The sequence below is a fragment of the Helianthus annuus genome, chromosome 13 (assembly GCF_002127325.2).
Source record: "Helianthus annuus cultivar XRQ/B chromosome 13, HanXRQr2.0-SUNRISE, whole genome shotgun sequence".
NCBI lineage: Eukaryota > Viridiplantae > Streptophyta > Magnoliopsida > Asterales > Asteraceae > Helianthus > Helianthus annuus.
Window position 1 is genome coordinate 40,050,615 of NC_035445.2, and position 16,630 is coordinate 40,067,244.

The 16,630-nt window shown below is 40.9% G+C and overlaps 1 protein-coding gene and 1 long non-coding RNA gene across 2 annotated transcripts; both read left to right on the top strand.

Moving 5' to 3' along the window:
- Nucleotides 1-1,803: 1,803 nt before the first annotated feature.
- On the top strand, nt 1,804-2,997 carry LOC118485742 (extensin-like). The gene has a single exon (XM_035982169.1). It carries the CDS (start codon nt 1,804-1,806, stop codon nt 2,995-2,997), a length of 1,194 nt encoding a protein of 397 aa, XP_035838062.1.
- Nucleotides 2,998-15,670: 12,673 nt separating this feature from the next.
- Nucleotides 15,671-16,415, top strand: LOC110935325. Its single transcript, XR_004876878.1, has 4 exons — nt 15,671-15,764; nt 15,928-15,984; nt 16,070-16,185; nt 16,268-16,415. It is a non-coding gene; the product is annotated as an uncharacterized LOC110935325 (long non-coding RNA).
- Nucleotides 16,416-16,630: the final 215 nt, after the last annotated feature.

Below are 16,630 nucleotides of genomic sequence, written 5' to 3' on the forward strand. Positions count from 1 at the left end.
AGATTTTTAATTATTTTTAAACTGATCTTAAGCTAGGCTTATCGCATTAATTCGGTTAATACCGAATATGCCCTTTTAGGCCATAAAACGAGTTTTACGAATCCGTTTGATACCAATCCAATTGCCACTGATTTAAAATAATAAATAGAGTGTTTTGAGCCTGTTTTGCTGATCAGAAAACTCAGAATGGTATTCTAACCGTACGTCGCTTAAAACGGCTTCATACGCGTATTAAACGCATAATTTGGGTTTAAAGCCATTTTGGGAAATGAGACTCTTCACCAACTGTTGTGGTCTGTTAAATTATAATTTTGCTGATTAAATCAGACCCGTATCTCAGAAGTATTATAAATCTCTTTTATAACCCTTAAAATGACCGAAATACCCCTACGGGGCATACTTAGGGATTAAACTCGTTATGGGCATTATGGAAGATATCATAATGATATCACAACATAATTAAAGCGTATTAACTTAGGAAACCTGTTCGCGACCCTTTCGGTTACCCGTTTATGCATTATACGCGTTCGGTTCGGTTTATGTAACTAGTTTGCATAAACTAGCCGAAACGGGTCAAACGATATCATTTTTATCTCAAAACCCAGAATGTGAATAGTAAACTCATATTAAACAAGTCATCAAACTTGTCGGGTCTAAATCATATTCTATCCGGTCTTCGCTTAATCGTGCGTACGAACCGTATCGTTAAAACTGACCGGTCTAAGCTTAAGCTTGATTAAAGACCCGTTAGTATTCTAATAGGTTATATTAAACCTTCGTTCCAGATTAGGAGAACCAGTAAAAGCTACGTGCATTTTGCTTATTGTGATTAATACTTGCATCAGGTAAATACTCTCAACTTATTTTCCCTATACGGGCTTGGGTTACGGTACATAGCGTGCCGCTTGATCGAGCATCGAATTCTCCACGCTTAGTGGGTAGTTGAATAATTTGATCGGCTCGTTTAAACAGTCTTGTTTACTTTACAGCCTTTGGGGGGTTAATGACCATGTCCCGGATATCCTTGGCATCATCTTACGAGATGGCCACGACCTGAGCACGGGGTGTAGGCGTACTCCCGTGTATAACTCACTTAAAGTGGTGTGTCTATTGATCTTTAACCCGGACAAGATCCGGGCTACTGAACGCATAAGTAACATGTAATTCGTTCACAAGATTATAATGTTAAATAATTCTCCCAAGTTAAATAAATGTTTATGCCTTGCGCATCCAAACCAATTTTTAATCATTTTCCAAAATGAGTCGGTTGATTGTATTTACCAGTGTAAACTGACGTATTTTCCCAAAAAGACTGAATGCAGGTACTAAGCGAAATTGGCTGGATTGTCTCTTAAGCATCAATAAAAAGTCTCGCAAGCTTAGGATGCCAGAAGTCTGTGAACTATAAATGTTATTTTGTTTCGATCCTGCTGTGGATAAACACCGGATATTGTGACTTTGATTACAATAAATAAATTCGGTTGTATCTTATTTTAAATTTGCTTCCGCTGTGCATTATTAAATTGTGTTGTTTGACTATTACGTTGCCAACCACGTCACGATACTCCCCCACCGGGCCCACCGGTGACACGTGGAAATCGGGGTGTGACAGGTTGGTATCAGAGCCAACGCTGAGTGAATTAAACACTAGCCTTTTGTGTTTAATCTCAGTTACACAATTGCACAACCCTAAATTTCGAGTCTAGACTTAAAACCTAGGACAAATTCTGCTATTAATTTGACCTTTATTTTTGCATATATTTTGTTTGGTTATCTCATGCCATATTGACAGGAATTACCAAAATGCCGCCAAGATTCTTCAGGAGAAGAGGAAGGGGCAAGGGGCCAATCACCGCCCCCAATAATAATGAAGCTGGACCCTCGAATGCGAGAGCTCCATCCACCACGGAGAGTGACGATCCCCAGCAGAACCGGAGGAACCTCTTTGAGCCAGCTCGACGGTCGGTCTCACACAGTTCAACACCTCCTAACCCTTATGGGCCACGATCGGATTACGAGGCCAGCAACCCTCAACCTTCATACATACCATTACAGCGATCCTTATCGCACAACTCCTTCGGTGACCCTACACCAGTTTTTAGGGGCCGGTTTAACCCGGCAAACTTCCTACAAGAACCAGGAAATTTTAACCCATTAGGTCCAGAAGATCATTTCTCTGGAGATCATGCGGACGACATGGACGAGGATACGGACCCTGTCGAGCCTGCCAGTGGCACACCAAACCACCCGATAGAGATCTCTGACGGATCTTCCTTTCACGGATCGCCCTATGTTGGTCCTGATAGCTTTCAAGCCATGTTTACCAGGCACGAATGGTACTATACGCCTCCTCGCCATTCGCCGCCTCAGCAGCAGCAACAGCAGCAACAAGATTCCCCTGAGGATCCAAGGTTCGTGGCAGTCACGCCACCACCTCCTCCGCCACCAGTTCAACCGGCACCCCCGCAACCACCAAGGCGTAGGAGAACCGGAGCGCGCATGTCTGTGCGAACAGGAGACTTTCATTTTAGTTCTCCACGCCAATCAAGTGCCAGCCACTACCCGCCACATCAAGAAGATCCACAAATGGGTGGGCCTTCGCAACCAGTTGCACCGCAACCTCCGCCTATGGGTTTTGATAACCCAATTCCGGCATACACGAGTTCCATGGCGTATAACCCGTTCGAACCGCCAGTGCACAACAACTACAACTATGCCGAAGCAGACCCGTACATGGTAACGGCTAACTATAACACTCAAGGACCCTATGGAGATCCATGGGGAGTAGGATACCCAACTCGTGGGTACCCGATACCTCCCAGACCTATTGTTCGGGCACAATCGCAACCACCAAGGTTCTCCCCACCAGAGCATGAAGAAATTCTGCAAAGATTGGACTATGTAGAGCGAGAATTTCACAGGGAGCGAAGGGAGCGAGAAACGTTCTTCCAGGGACTGACAAGCTTGATCAAAGGGAAGAGCAAGAAGGACCGCTGACTCCTTCCAACTGTTGTTAAGCCCCTGCGTGGGCATATCTTATTGTATAAACCCCTGCGTGGGTATGTATGTAGGTATGTATGTTTAATTTGACCCCTGCGTGGGTCTATCTTTCTGTCAACCCCTGCGAGGGTATTTTATTGTGTAAGTCCCTGCGTGGACTATTATGTTATTAGGCCCCTGCGTGGGCATGTGTTGCTATTAAACCCCTGCGTGGGTATGTGTGTTATTGAGCCCCTGCGTGGGCAAGTATTTGTTTAAACCCCTGCGTGGGTAAATGTTGTTTGAAAAGACCCGTTTAGGGCAGCGTGTAACCTATGTATAATTAATGGAATGTTTGTGTTATAAAAAAAAAAAAAAAAAAATTCATGTTTGCCTTATGTGCATAATTAATTTATATTCATTCCTTTTGAAAATAATCTGCCTATTTAAATATTAATTAAGAATCTTAAGTGTGAAACCTAGCCCTCGAGTCAATTGAAAGACCGGGCCAAGATGGTAAGACCCGTTTAAAAGATTCAAATCCCTGTTAACATCTTAAAACATGTTAACACTCCTGGCAGAAGTGATTCGTTAAAATCATATGTCATTCTTATATATATATAAGGATTCTTTAGAAGATTCCAAACCCAATTATATGATCTCTGAATCATGGGTTGAGAGCATCAATTAAGATGGTCATAATTTACCATACATGGTAATATGGTGCCTACGAACCCAGCTCACTTCCATATGAGCCATAAGGCAGAGGTAGCTATGACTCCCTGTCTGATGAGGGTAAAGAACTTGGTTCAAACCTTAAAAGTCTTGATTCTCTGAAATCATAGCTTAAAATTCAAATTGTCCATGTGACTAAGCCTTATGTGCTAATATATATTGTTATTGTTTACAATTAGGATAAATTTTAATTGAAATCCTAAATTAATACGATTAATAAGTTAACCAAATATGGTCTCTGATTACCATGGTTAACGAGTTACCCTAAGGGGTAATTCCTTAAAAACTCCCAAATAAAACATTGTCCTTGTTTTCTGCAACAGCTCAATCCAAATGGCTGACTCAAATGAAATAAATAGCCATCCAGTGGAGCAAAATGGGAACGGCCAGATTACGTTAACGGGTGCTGAATTAAAAGCGATCATAGACGGCGCTGTTACACAGGCTTTGGAAAGGCAATATGAGGAATATAGTGGTACTCGAAGTAGGACCCACTCTGCACCACATTCAGAGCCCAAGGCACATTCTGAGGCTCATAGCAAGCCTCCTCCCAAAAAGAATGGACCCAAGAAAGATGGTGATGACCGTCAGTCCACCAACCATCAAAGTGACCCATCTCAACAATTAGTACTGCATCAAGAACCCCGTAACAAGGGTTGCACCTATAAGTACTTCGTGTCTTGCAAGCCCAGGGATTTTACTGGGGAAAAGGGGGCCGTCGACTGTATGACTTGGCTGGACGAGATGGACACGGTGGTAGATATCAGCGGGTGCGCTGAAAGGGATGTAGTTAAGTTTGTGTCACAATCCTTCAAGGGTGAAGCGTTAGCATGGTGGAGATCTCTGATTGAGGCCACCGGAAAAATCCCATTGTATAATATGTCGTGGGATCAATTTGTCGCCCTAATCAAGGATAACTACTGCCCTCAACATGAGGTGGAGAAGATAGAATCTGACTTTCTATCGTTGGTGATGACGAACCTAGACTGTCAAGCTTACCTGACAAGCTTCAATACGCTGTCCCGGTTGGTTCCTTACCTGGTAACCCCGGAACCAAAAAGAATCGCTCGCTTTATCGGAGGTTTAGCCCCGGAAATCAAGGCAAGCGTAAAAGCTTCTCGGCCAGCTACCTTCAGGTCTGTAGCTGACATTTCCTTATCCCTCACTCTGGATGCGGTCAGGCAGAGATCGCTGAGGAATAAGGAGGCCGAGAAAAGGAAGCGTGAAGACGATGGTTCGCGGAAGTCGAACAAGAAGCACCGTGGGAGCGGTGACAACAAGAAAGGGTCGGAGTCGAGGAAGGATGGGCATAATTCTGGTGAAAAGCCCAAGTGTAAAATTTGCAAGAAGCAGCACTATGGAAAGTGCAGACTGGAGTCAAACTCTCAGACTCAGTCAAAACCCTTTGCTTGTGGAATTTGCAAGTCCACGGATCACAAAACCCTGGATTGCAAAAAGATAAAAGACGCAACGTGCTACCGTTGCAATGAAAAGGGGCACATCAAGACCAACTGCCCAAAGTACAACAAGAAGCCCGAGGAGGTTAAGAAGACTAATGCTAGAGTCTTCAAAATGGACGCGAAAGAGGCTGTGCAAGACGATAATGTCATAACAGGTACATTCCTTGTAAATGATGTCTTTGCAAGAGTACTTTTTGATTCAGGAGCAGATAAGTCTTTCGTAGATCATAAATTTTGTGAATTGCTGAAATTACCTGTCAAAGCCTTAAAAGTAAATTATGAGGTAGAGTTAGCAGATGGAACCATAGAACCCGTCTCAACTATGTTAGATGGATGTGTTATATCCATTAAGAACCATTCTTTTCCTCTGTCTCTACTTCCGTTTAAATTGGCTGGTTTTGACATAGTTCTGGGTATGGACTGGTTATCTCATAACCAGGCCCAAATTGTCTGCAACCAGAAGCAAGTGGTAATAAAGACTCCGTCTGGAGAGCCCCTTACCATTCGGGGAGATACCCAGTATGGGCTGCCTGAGCAGGTGACTATGCTCAAGGCTTCCAAGTGTTTGAAGAAGGGGTGTGTCATTTACATGGCGCAAGTGATCATTGACGAGCCTAAACCAAAGTTAGAAGACATCCCTGTCATTTCTGAATACCCAGAAGTGTTTCCTGAAGATCTACCTGGTCTACCACCAGATAGACAAGTCGAATTCAGGATCGATATCATCCCCGGAGCGGCACCAGTTGCTAGAGCACCATACAGGTTGGCACCCACAGAAATGAAGGAGTTGCGGACGCAGCTAGATGAATTGCTGGCTAAAGGTTTCATTAGACCTAGTTCATCTCCTTGGGGAGCGCCAATTTTGTTTGTCAAGAAGAAGGATGGGTCGATGCGTCTGTGCATTGACTATCGCGAGCTTAATAAAGTCACGATCAAGAATAGGTATCCTCTGCCCAGAATCGACGATTTGTTCGATCAGCTGCAAGGGGCAAGTTACTTCTCAAAAATTGATTTGAGGTCAGGCTACCATCAATTGAAGGTCAAAGATGAAGACGTTCACAAAACTGCATTTAGGACTCGTTACGGACACTACGAGTTCCTAGTGATGCCTTTTGGGCTCACTAATGCACCAGCCGCGTTCATGGATCTCATGAATCGCGTCTGCAAGCCATACTTGGATAAATTTGTCATCGTTTTCATCGACGACATTCTTATTTATTCTAAGAACCAAGCTGACCATGAGAAACACCTTCGTTGTATTCTCAAACTTCTACGTCAGGAGAAGCTCTATGCCAAATTCTCTAAGTGTGAATTTTGGCTACGAGAAGTCCAATTTCTTGGACATGTGGTCAGTAAGAGTGGTATCCAAGTGGATCCCGCTAAAGTAGAAGCTGTTATGAATTGGCAAGAGCCAAAGACGCCTACGGAGATACGTAGCTTCCTGGGATTGGCAGGATATTACAGGCGTTTCATCGAAAATTTTTCAAGGATTGCTGCACCCCTAACTTCTCTAACTAAGAAGAAGATTAAGTTCGTTTGGGGCCCTAAGCAGCAAGAAGCATTCGATATTCTCAAGCAGAAGTTGAGCAACGCTCCTATACTGACTTTACCTGAAGGCACTGAAGAATTCGTAGTTTACTGCGATGCTTCACACACCGGTATGGGGTGTGTGCTTATGCAGAAAGGCAAGGTTATTGCCTATGCGTCACGACAATTAAAGGTGCATGAAAAGAACTACACCACCCATGATTTGGAATTGGGTGCCGTCGTGTTCGCGCTGAAATTGTGGAGGCACTATCTTTATGGAATCAAGTTTGTGATCTATTCTGATCACAAGAGCCTCCAGCATTTGTTTAACCAGAAGGAATTAAACATGAGGCAACGCCGTTGGATGGAGACCTTGAATGATTATGATTGTGAAATCAGATACCATCCCGGCAAGGCGAATGTAGTCGCCGATGCCTTGAGTCGTAAGGAAAGGGTGAAACCCATCCGAATCAATGCCAAAAGCATAGAAGTGAGGAACAACCTAATGGAAAGGTTGTTAGCTGCACAGAAGGAAGCTGTGTTGGAAGCCAATTACCCGAATGAAAAGTTAGGAGTAACTGAGGAGCAGTTGACTCTTAGCAGAGACGGAATTTTAAGATTAAACGGACGAATATGGGTTCCAGTTCATGGAGGACTACGAGATGTTATCCTCCAGGAAGCCCATAGCTCCAAATATTCCATTCACCCTGGAGCTGATAAGATGTACCAAGATCTGAAGGCAAATTATTGGTGGATAGGCTTGAAAAAGTCGGTAGCCGCCCATGTAGCCAAATGCTTGACTTGTGCACAAGCCAAAGCTGAGCATCAAAAGCCATCAGGCTTGCTACAACAGCCTGAACTTCCCGAGTGGAAGTGGGAGTGCGTAACTATGGATTTTATTACCAAGTTACCCAAGACGAGGAAAGGAAATGATACAATATGGGTTATAGTTGATCGACTGACTAAGTCAGCACATTTCTTACCCATCAAGGAGACTTATAGCTCAGATATGTTAGCCCAGCTATACGTTGATAAGATTGTAGCCTTGCATGGCATACCTGTGTCTATTATCTCTGACAGAGATACCAGATACACGTCACATTTTTGGAAGAGTTTCCAACAATCTTTGGGCACACGTCTAAATTTTAGTACGGCTTATCATCCTCAGACTGACGGTCAGAGTGAACGTACTATTCAAACATTGGAAGATATGCTGCGTGCATGTGCGATCGATTTGGGTGATAGTTGGGATAAGAACCTACCATTAATCGAGTTCTCCTACAACAATAGCTACCATACCAGCATTAAGGCTGCACCCTTTGAGGCATTGTACGGTAGAAAGTGTAGATCGCCAGTGTGTTGGGCGGAGGTTGGAGATGTCCAGTTATCAGGACCAGAGATAGTGTTCGAAACAACGGATAAGATTGTCCAGATTCGTGACCGTCTCAAGGCTGCCCGGGATAGGCAGAAGAGTTACGCTGATCCAAGGCGTAAGGATTTTCACTTCGAAGTAGGTGACAAAGTCCTACTTAAAGTGTCACCCTGGAAGGGGGTGATGCGGTTTGGTAAGAAAGGCAAGCTAAGCCCGAGATACATAGGGCCTTTCGAGGTTATCGAACGTGTCGGATCAGTTGCCTATAAGCTAAACTTACCTGAAGAGCTCAGTGGGATTCACAATGTGTTCCACATCTGCAACCTGAAGAAGTGCACCGCTGACGAGTCACTAATCATACCACACTCAGATGTGCATATAGACGAGAGCTTAAAATTTGTTGAAAAACCTTTGTCGATTGAAGATCGACAGGTGAAGAAGCTTAGAAGGAAGCACGTACCTATTGTAAAGGTCAAATGGGATGCTCGTAGAGGTCCCGAATACACGTGGGAAGTTGAATCCACGATGAAAGAAAAGTACCCTTACTTATTTCAGTAAATCTCGGGTCGAGATTTATTTTAAGGGGGTGAGGATGTAACACCTCGGAAATTCACGTCCTATAATATGTAGACACGTGTCAAATGTTTAAACGTGTGGAAGAAATATTATAGAAGGACTAAAGTTGACAAACATGCAAAGTATGTGAATATACGTATTCTAAGTGTCAACTGTGAATAAACATAATGTACATTAACCCTACACGATGCTCATACCTTCAAACGAATAAATCATGGATCATACGAAGCTAAAAGTGAGAGAGTTCAAATTACAGGGGCTAAATGTGTCAACATGTTTAAAGTATACCTCTGAGTGACCTTTTGACAAACCCGAAGCCTTGTAACGGTTAATTATGCTCACTAGAATACACGGTTTAAATTTCGTAAAGTTTCGATAACGTATGAGAAAGTTGTGATCTGATTCGTGTGCGAGGGGTTAAAGTGTCAACATTGAAAATTAGGCCTTTTCGGGTAACAATAAAGTTACCCGGGGACTTAACAAAGTGGGTATATGTCTTGAGGCCCTTATAGATCAATTACGAGGGCTCAAACTGCAATAAACAAGTGCCTAGTCAAAGTTTGAAGAGCCAGGGACCAAAACTGCAAATAATAAAAGTTTTGTTGGATGACCCTAGGGGCTCGCGTAGCGCGAGCACTAACTGCTCATGCAGTAGCGCTACGCGACTGCTACATCTGGTCCGAAACTTTATTTTTTTGATCCCTTGTCTGCCACAGCCATGTTACTCCATTTTGATCGATCATTCTTCACCCATTGGCCCCTAAAACACCCCCTAGAACACTAGGGCATGTGTCAATAAGTTGTGGGGTGTCCTAGACATGTTTGTCAATCATCTATGGTGTCTTAATCCACTATATAAAGGACCTTCAAGTCACAACCTTTCCTCACACCATTTACAAGCAATCTGAGCATTGGAGGAGCTTACAAGCAGATCAAGGGCCTTCCTAATCAACCATTAATCATCTAGTAAGTTGCCTAACCCTTCTAAATTAATTCTAGCTTTATAAATAGCTTAAAAGTCAATATATCGTGCTTAACGGTTGACTTCGTGATTAAGTGTCGATAGCTCAGTCGTATGTCAAATTAAATGTACCGTTAGATAGGTAATTATATGGGTATCAAACCCTTATAAGGGCAAGTACCAATTCCAGACCTAACTAGGTCGTTTGTCGGGTCAAACGTTGACCGAAAAAGTCAACAGAATTACAAAATACGATTTAATGCACGATTAATGATCCGAGAGGTGTGTAACCTGTTTTAACCTTAATATAACATGGTAATAAGTATAAAAACTTGTCTACGCTTGCCCGACTCGACAAATTTCTGTTTAAACCCGGTTCGGAACCGAAAGGCGCAAAACCTTGACTTTTGCTTTGACTTCGGTTCTGACCCGCTTTAGTTTGATTCGAAGATGCCTTAGTGCTTCATTAGGGTAGGGTTGCATGATAGGATAAGTCTCTGTACTTGTTTCGTTGATTATCCGATGCATGCACACGTTCCCGTTAATCGCTTAAATTGGACCATAATGCCCTTATGACCATACAACGAGAATTTTGAAAATGTGGAAGTACAATAATCTTAGCTACTGATCATTAAACATGTACGTAAATTTTCACGTCAATCGGAAGTCTAGATTAAGAGATATGCGCATTAGCGTAAATAATAAGCTTTTTATTAATTAAACGGCGCGATTAGCGCATAGCCTATCTAAACCCGATTTTCGGTACCAAAAACTTTTACCCACTGATGTTAAATAATATTTTGAGATTTTTGAAGATTTTTAATTATTTTTAAACTGATCTTAAGCTAGGCTTATCGCATTAATTCGGTTAATACCGAATATGCCCTTTTAGGCCATAAAACGAGTTTTACGAATCCGTTTGATACCAATCCAATTGCCACTGATTTAAAATAATAAATAGAGTGTTTTGAGCCTGTTTTGCTGATCAGAAAACTCAGAATGGTATTCTAAACCGTACGTCGCTTAAAACGGCTTCATACGCGTATTAAACGCATAATTTGGGTTTAAAGCCATTTTGGGAAATGAGACTCTTCACCAACTGTTGTGGTCTGTTAAAATTAATAATTTTGCTGATTAAATCAGACCCGTATCTCAGAAGTATTATAAATCTCTTTTATAACCCTTAAAATGACCGAAATACCCCTACGGGGCATACTTAGGGATTAAACTCGTTATGGGCATTATGGAAGATATCATAATGATATCACAACATAATTAAAGCGTATTAACTTAGGAAACCTGTTCGCGACCCTTTCGGTTACCCGTTATGCATTATACGCGTTCGGTTCGGTTTATGTAACTAGTTTGCATAAACTAGCCGAAACGGGTCAAACGATATCATTTTTATCTCAAAACCCAGAATGTGAATAGTAAACTCATATTAAACAAGTCATCAAACTTGTCGGGTCTAAATCATATTCTATCCGGTCTTCGCTTAATCGTGCGTACGAACCGTATCGTTAAAACTGACCGGTCTAAGCTTAAGCTTGATTAAAGACCCGTTAGTATTCTAATAGGTTATATTAAACCTTCGTTCCAGATTAGGAGAACCAGTAAAAGCTACGTGCATTTTGCTTATTGTGATTAATACTTGCATCAGGTAAATACTCTCAACTTATTTTCCCTATACGGGCTTGGGTTACGGTACATAGCGTGCCGCTTGATCGAGCATCGAATCTCCACGCTTAGTGGGTAGTTGAATAATTTGATCGGCTCGTTTAAACAGTCTTGTTTACTTTACAGCCTTTGGGGGGTTAATGACCATGTCCCGGATATCCTTGGCATCATCTTACGAGATGGCCACGACCTGAGCACGGGGTGTAGGCGTACTCCCGTGTATAACTCACTTAAAGTGGTGTGTCTATTGATCTTTAACCCGGACAAGATCCGGGCTACTGAACGCATAAGTAACATGTAATTCGTTCACAAGATTATAATGTTAAATAATTCTCCCAAGTTAAATAAATGTTTATGCCTTGCGCATCCAAACCAATTTTTAATCATTTTCCAAAATGAGTCGGTTGATTGTATTTACCAGTGTAAACTGACGTATTTTCCCAAAAAGACTGAATGCAGGTACTAAGCGAAATTGGCTGGATTGTCTCTTAAGCATCAATAAAAAGTCTCGCAAGCTTAGGATGCCAGAAGTCTGTTGAACTATAAATGTTATTTTGTTTCGATCCTGCTGTGGATAAACACCGGATATTGTGACTTTGATTACAATAAATAAATTCGGTTGTATCTTATTTTAAATTTGCTTCCGCTGTGCATTATTAAATTGTGTTGTTTGACTATTACGTTGCCAACCACGTCACGATACTCCCCCACCGGGCCCACCGGTGACACGTGGAAATCGGGGTGTGACACAAAAACACTATCACACACAAAACCCTAGCTTCTCATTCTCTCTCTCAAACCGACGGCAACAACCCTTTGGCGATCGAAGATCATTCCTTGTTCGGATCACCCTTGTTCACTCGAGACCTCACTTGTTTCAATCCTCTAACCCGGTTAGTATATGTTTACCGATTTCATGCTTGGTGATGTTGATGATATAATCGGTTAGTTTATATTAGATGACGTTGTGATTGTTTTGATTGTATATGTTTACATTAGGGTTATGCATGCTAGTAAACGATGGAAAATTATGCACAAAAAATTCGGTTATGCGTATATAGGTTGATGTTCATATAAATGGATAGATTATTGTTCATGTGAATATTGTTCATGTTGATTGGGTTAGGGTTCATACGAGTTCATGATGTGATGGCCTGTTTGATCGATATTAGGTTAACCGTATGTTTGGATATTGTGTTGATTGATCTGTTTTTCGAAATTGCCAAGATGTTTGCTGATATTTAGGATTTGATTGAGCTGCAAAAGATGGAAATCTGTTACACGTTGTCTCGACCAGGGTTGCGAGTCGAGAACCCTCAGTCTCGACTCGAGACCACCTTATCAACACAAACAACACAAACTGAGACCACGGTTGCGGGTCCGGTTGCGACTCGAGACCGTGTGATCTCGACCTGATCATGACAACCCGAGACCTGCATTTGCGAGTCCCGTTGCGACTCGAGACCTGACTCGTGACCACCTAGTCTCGAGTGATTTAGGCACAAGTCGAGACCTCCTTTTGTTGCGACTCGAGATCCCTAGTCTCGACTCGAGACCAGCTACACATGCACACTGTTTGGACTTGCACTGTCACGAGCCCAATTGATTGGGACGGATACTTGAAACTTGTTACGTGTCTGCTATTGGACTGCTATGAATACTTGTGCATGCCATGATTATAATTGCCACAATACGTGTAGAACCTGTGTGCTATATTCGAATACGAACCTGACTTGTATGATAACCATGCTAGGACGTGTTTGATCACTATATAGCTTAACCGAACTTTGTGTATCTGCCGAGCAAACCCAAGGTGAGTTCACACTCTTACCAAGGCATGGGATTCCCGGGGTGTTGGGAATGGGATTGAAAAGATAATGTTGAATAGATTCATACGGGTACCATTACTAGACTACCATACCATCGTCCTCGGTTGTGCAGGATACATACGTAAAACCTACGTATACCTAAGCTACTCACTGTCCTCAGGTTGCGAAGGACACTCACGTAAAACCTACGTGAACGGATACTCACTACTGCCTCGGTTGTGTCAGGCACTTACGTAAAACCTACATAAACCCCCACGTACCCCTATCCTCGGTTGTGAAGGATACTTACGTAAATCCTACGTAAATTGTACGTATTACTGTTCTCGGGATATGTAGAACACTTATGGTAACGCATAGTCTAGTGGATTAATAACATGGGAAGCCCCACCAATGGAAACCTATATCGGCCCAGTAGAGCCACCTGATACTCATGAACTTACTATTACGCTCTTACTTTCTGTGAACTCGCTCAACTAGTTGTTGACTCTCTGCTGCATGCCTTGCAGGGCCTTAGGTACTAAAGGAGCTTGCACTAGGAGGAGCAGGTCGTTGTGGGATTTGGATCGTGAATAAACACTTATTACTTTTCAAACATTAACACTTATGTTTGGGTTTATACATTATGCTTCCGCTACATTTACTTATGTTGGTTTTTTTGATAAACACCTTTCGTATTGATGGATAACTTCTACGATTTAACTACATGTTCAATATGATTGGTGGCTTGATCCTGGTCATGTCACGCTCCCAAGCGGTGATACTCCGCAGGTGGATTTTGGGGGTGTGACAATCATCATTTCAATAAGCTTTGGTTGCTTCTCAAGAGATCTACAGCGGATTGTCTTTAATGAAAGAAGATCTTTGGCAAATAACGAAAACTGAGCAATGCCATTATAGGTAAATGATGAAATCTTTGGTGCGAAGACCACAAACTTTCTTTCATTTGGAAGTTGCAATGTGAATGTAAAACGTTCAAAATTCAAAGTGGCCAGAACCAGAAAATCGCATGTTGGAGGTTGACTTGTTTTCAGCCAAAAGTCAATGCTTGAACAGAGTATTCAAGCTATAGAGATCTAAACAATGATAAATCAAGTTCACCCCTTCTTGCTTGCTTATCACCTAAGAATTTAAACGTTAGCTTTAGGGTCATATGCGACATTGCATAGATTATGATCTCTTTGAGAAGCAGAAGACCGATGAAATTTGGTCAGTACTCAATGGTTGAAGGTATCGCAACGTCATCATGCATAGATAGAGAGCAATGCAAAAATTAGGATTTAGAGCCACTTGCCTAATCAAAATTCAAATGGTGGTGGGATTTCCATGTATTACTCCAGTTTCATGATAGAAGACTACTTTGAACAATAGAACTTGTATCTCTGAATGAATAAATGTAGCTAGTGTGGTGGTGTTGGGCCATCGGAATATGGTCCCATGATCCGCAAATGAATCACAACAGTGGTGGTTTTTCTAAGCTTTAATTGATTAACATGCATACTAATGAATATTGAAGATTATTTTGGAAAAAGAAGTTATATCTATTTTTTATGATAGTCTGAATCTTTGTAGTATAATGATGAAAAAACTTATTTGTCTAACCTTTTTAAACTCTCAATGATAGATTGTTGAATCTTTAGATTGATAACGGAAACGGTTAATTGTCTATTCGCTTGTATGACAAATTTTTACCTTTTAGTTTTTCCAATTTTGTAGCACTCCTATTGTATCTTGTTCATCTAAGGGACTTAACGACTTCCATCCTTGCAGGTAATATTCCACAAGGCAAGATCACATGAAACCTGAAAGCAAAATAATTAAGAAAGTTAAAAGTGAACATAAATCACCAAAACATATTTGATGAGATGGACTACCATACTTATTCGAAAGAACTTGTTTGAATATTACTATGGTCACTGCGTTTGAAGATTATTCTAACTTTATCACACAAAGCAATAGTTATTTTTGAGATAGGTCAGAAAACGAATAAATTTAAGAAAATTACTTCTCTGACACGAGTAACTAAAGAAGTTATCTAAATAAAAAAATAACTATCACTAAAACCTCGTATCTTGTCAATGAATATTGTTATTGAGCCTACTGAAACAGTGAGAGTTTTTGCTAGGATTCTTTGACAATATAAGCAATTTCAAAAACAATAATTCTTATCATCGGTTTGTTGATTTGTTCACCTATACAAAGACACTTAGGTTAAAAAATAGGAAGATATAAAATTACTTTATTAAATATGAACGCTTACATTATTATTAGGAATAAACAAGTGGGGGGGGGGGATGAAAATAAATGCGGTTGAAATTGTTAATGTTTGTAGGGTAGCCCCATAATTTAATATCTCTAGAACCTTCATCTTGTTGGTCTTTATTTTGATATCTCAAATCTGATATTTCATTAAATATGAACGGCAGGATTTTTACAATTAAACTAAATTCAAGGAGTAGAATGAAAAAAAAATAATGGGGTTAAAATTGTAATTCTAGAACGACAACCCCATTATAAAAACCCTAGCATCTCTCCTATTCTTTTATCAGGTAATATTCAACAAACGGCCGCGCAGCGTCAAACAACCTTATATGGCCACTGCTTTATCGGCTGGGTTTGATGAAATCAAGCCTCCTGATATCACAAAATCGGTGAATTGCATTTAATTTAAATTCTTTTCTTCAGTTTGTATTTTTATCTTGTTTGGATTAAGCGTTGGTTGTGATTAGAAACAGGCAGCGGTTTAATTTACAGCATCCATTCGATTTTATCATGACCTGATAAGCTTAACAGAAAATTGGTATCATCATGCAGGGTGTTGAAGAACGATCGTTGACTGCTCATTGGATTTCGAAGACAATCTCGACCCAGGTAACTGTTAAAGCTACCCCTTACATCTATTGTAATTTAAGGACATTTTCAATTTAAATTTTGAGCCGATTTTGTGGATCTGCAGTTTAATATATATACTAAAAGTTGTAAACGGATTATGCTGGACTTAAAAATGAAGGAGTTACTTGCTATATGAATTCGCTGATACAGACATTATACCATACAGCTTACTTCAGAAAGGTTGGTGATTTCACATTATGGCCCATCATTCAATTCTCACTAAAAGTATAATATGGTCACTCATGTTTAACTTTTGAATCAGGTTGTATATCATATTCCGACAACTGAGAATGATATGTCATCGGGTAGCATTCCTCTGGCTTTGCAGAATATATTCTATAAGTTTCAGAATAGTGAGACTAGTGTAGCTACAAATGAGTTGATTAAGTCTTTCTGGTAACTGTTAACTATCCCTTACATCTTAATTCAAGTTCAATTGGGCTTAAGTGTGGTTTTAATTGCTTGCTAATCACTTATCTTACCAAACAAATTTATCATGATTTTTAAGAACATTATCTTTTGCTGTTTATAGGGCCACACCAAGGGGTTGGAGAGCCAAATCCCGGCCAAGGCGTTTTTATGGAGTTAAATTATTTATATATATTATGATAGTTTTCAAAAGCGA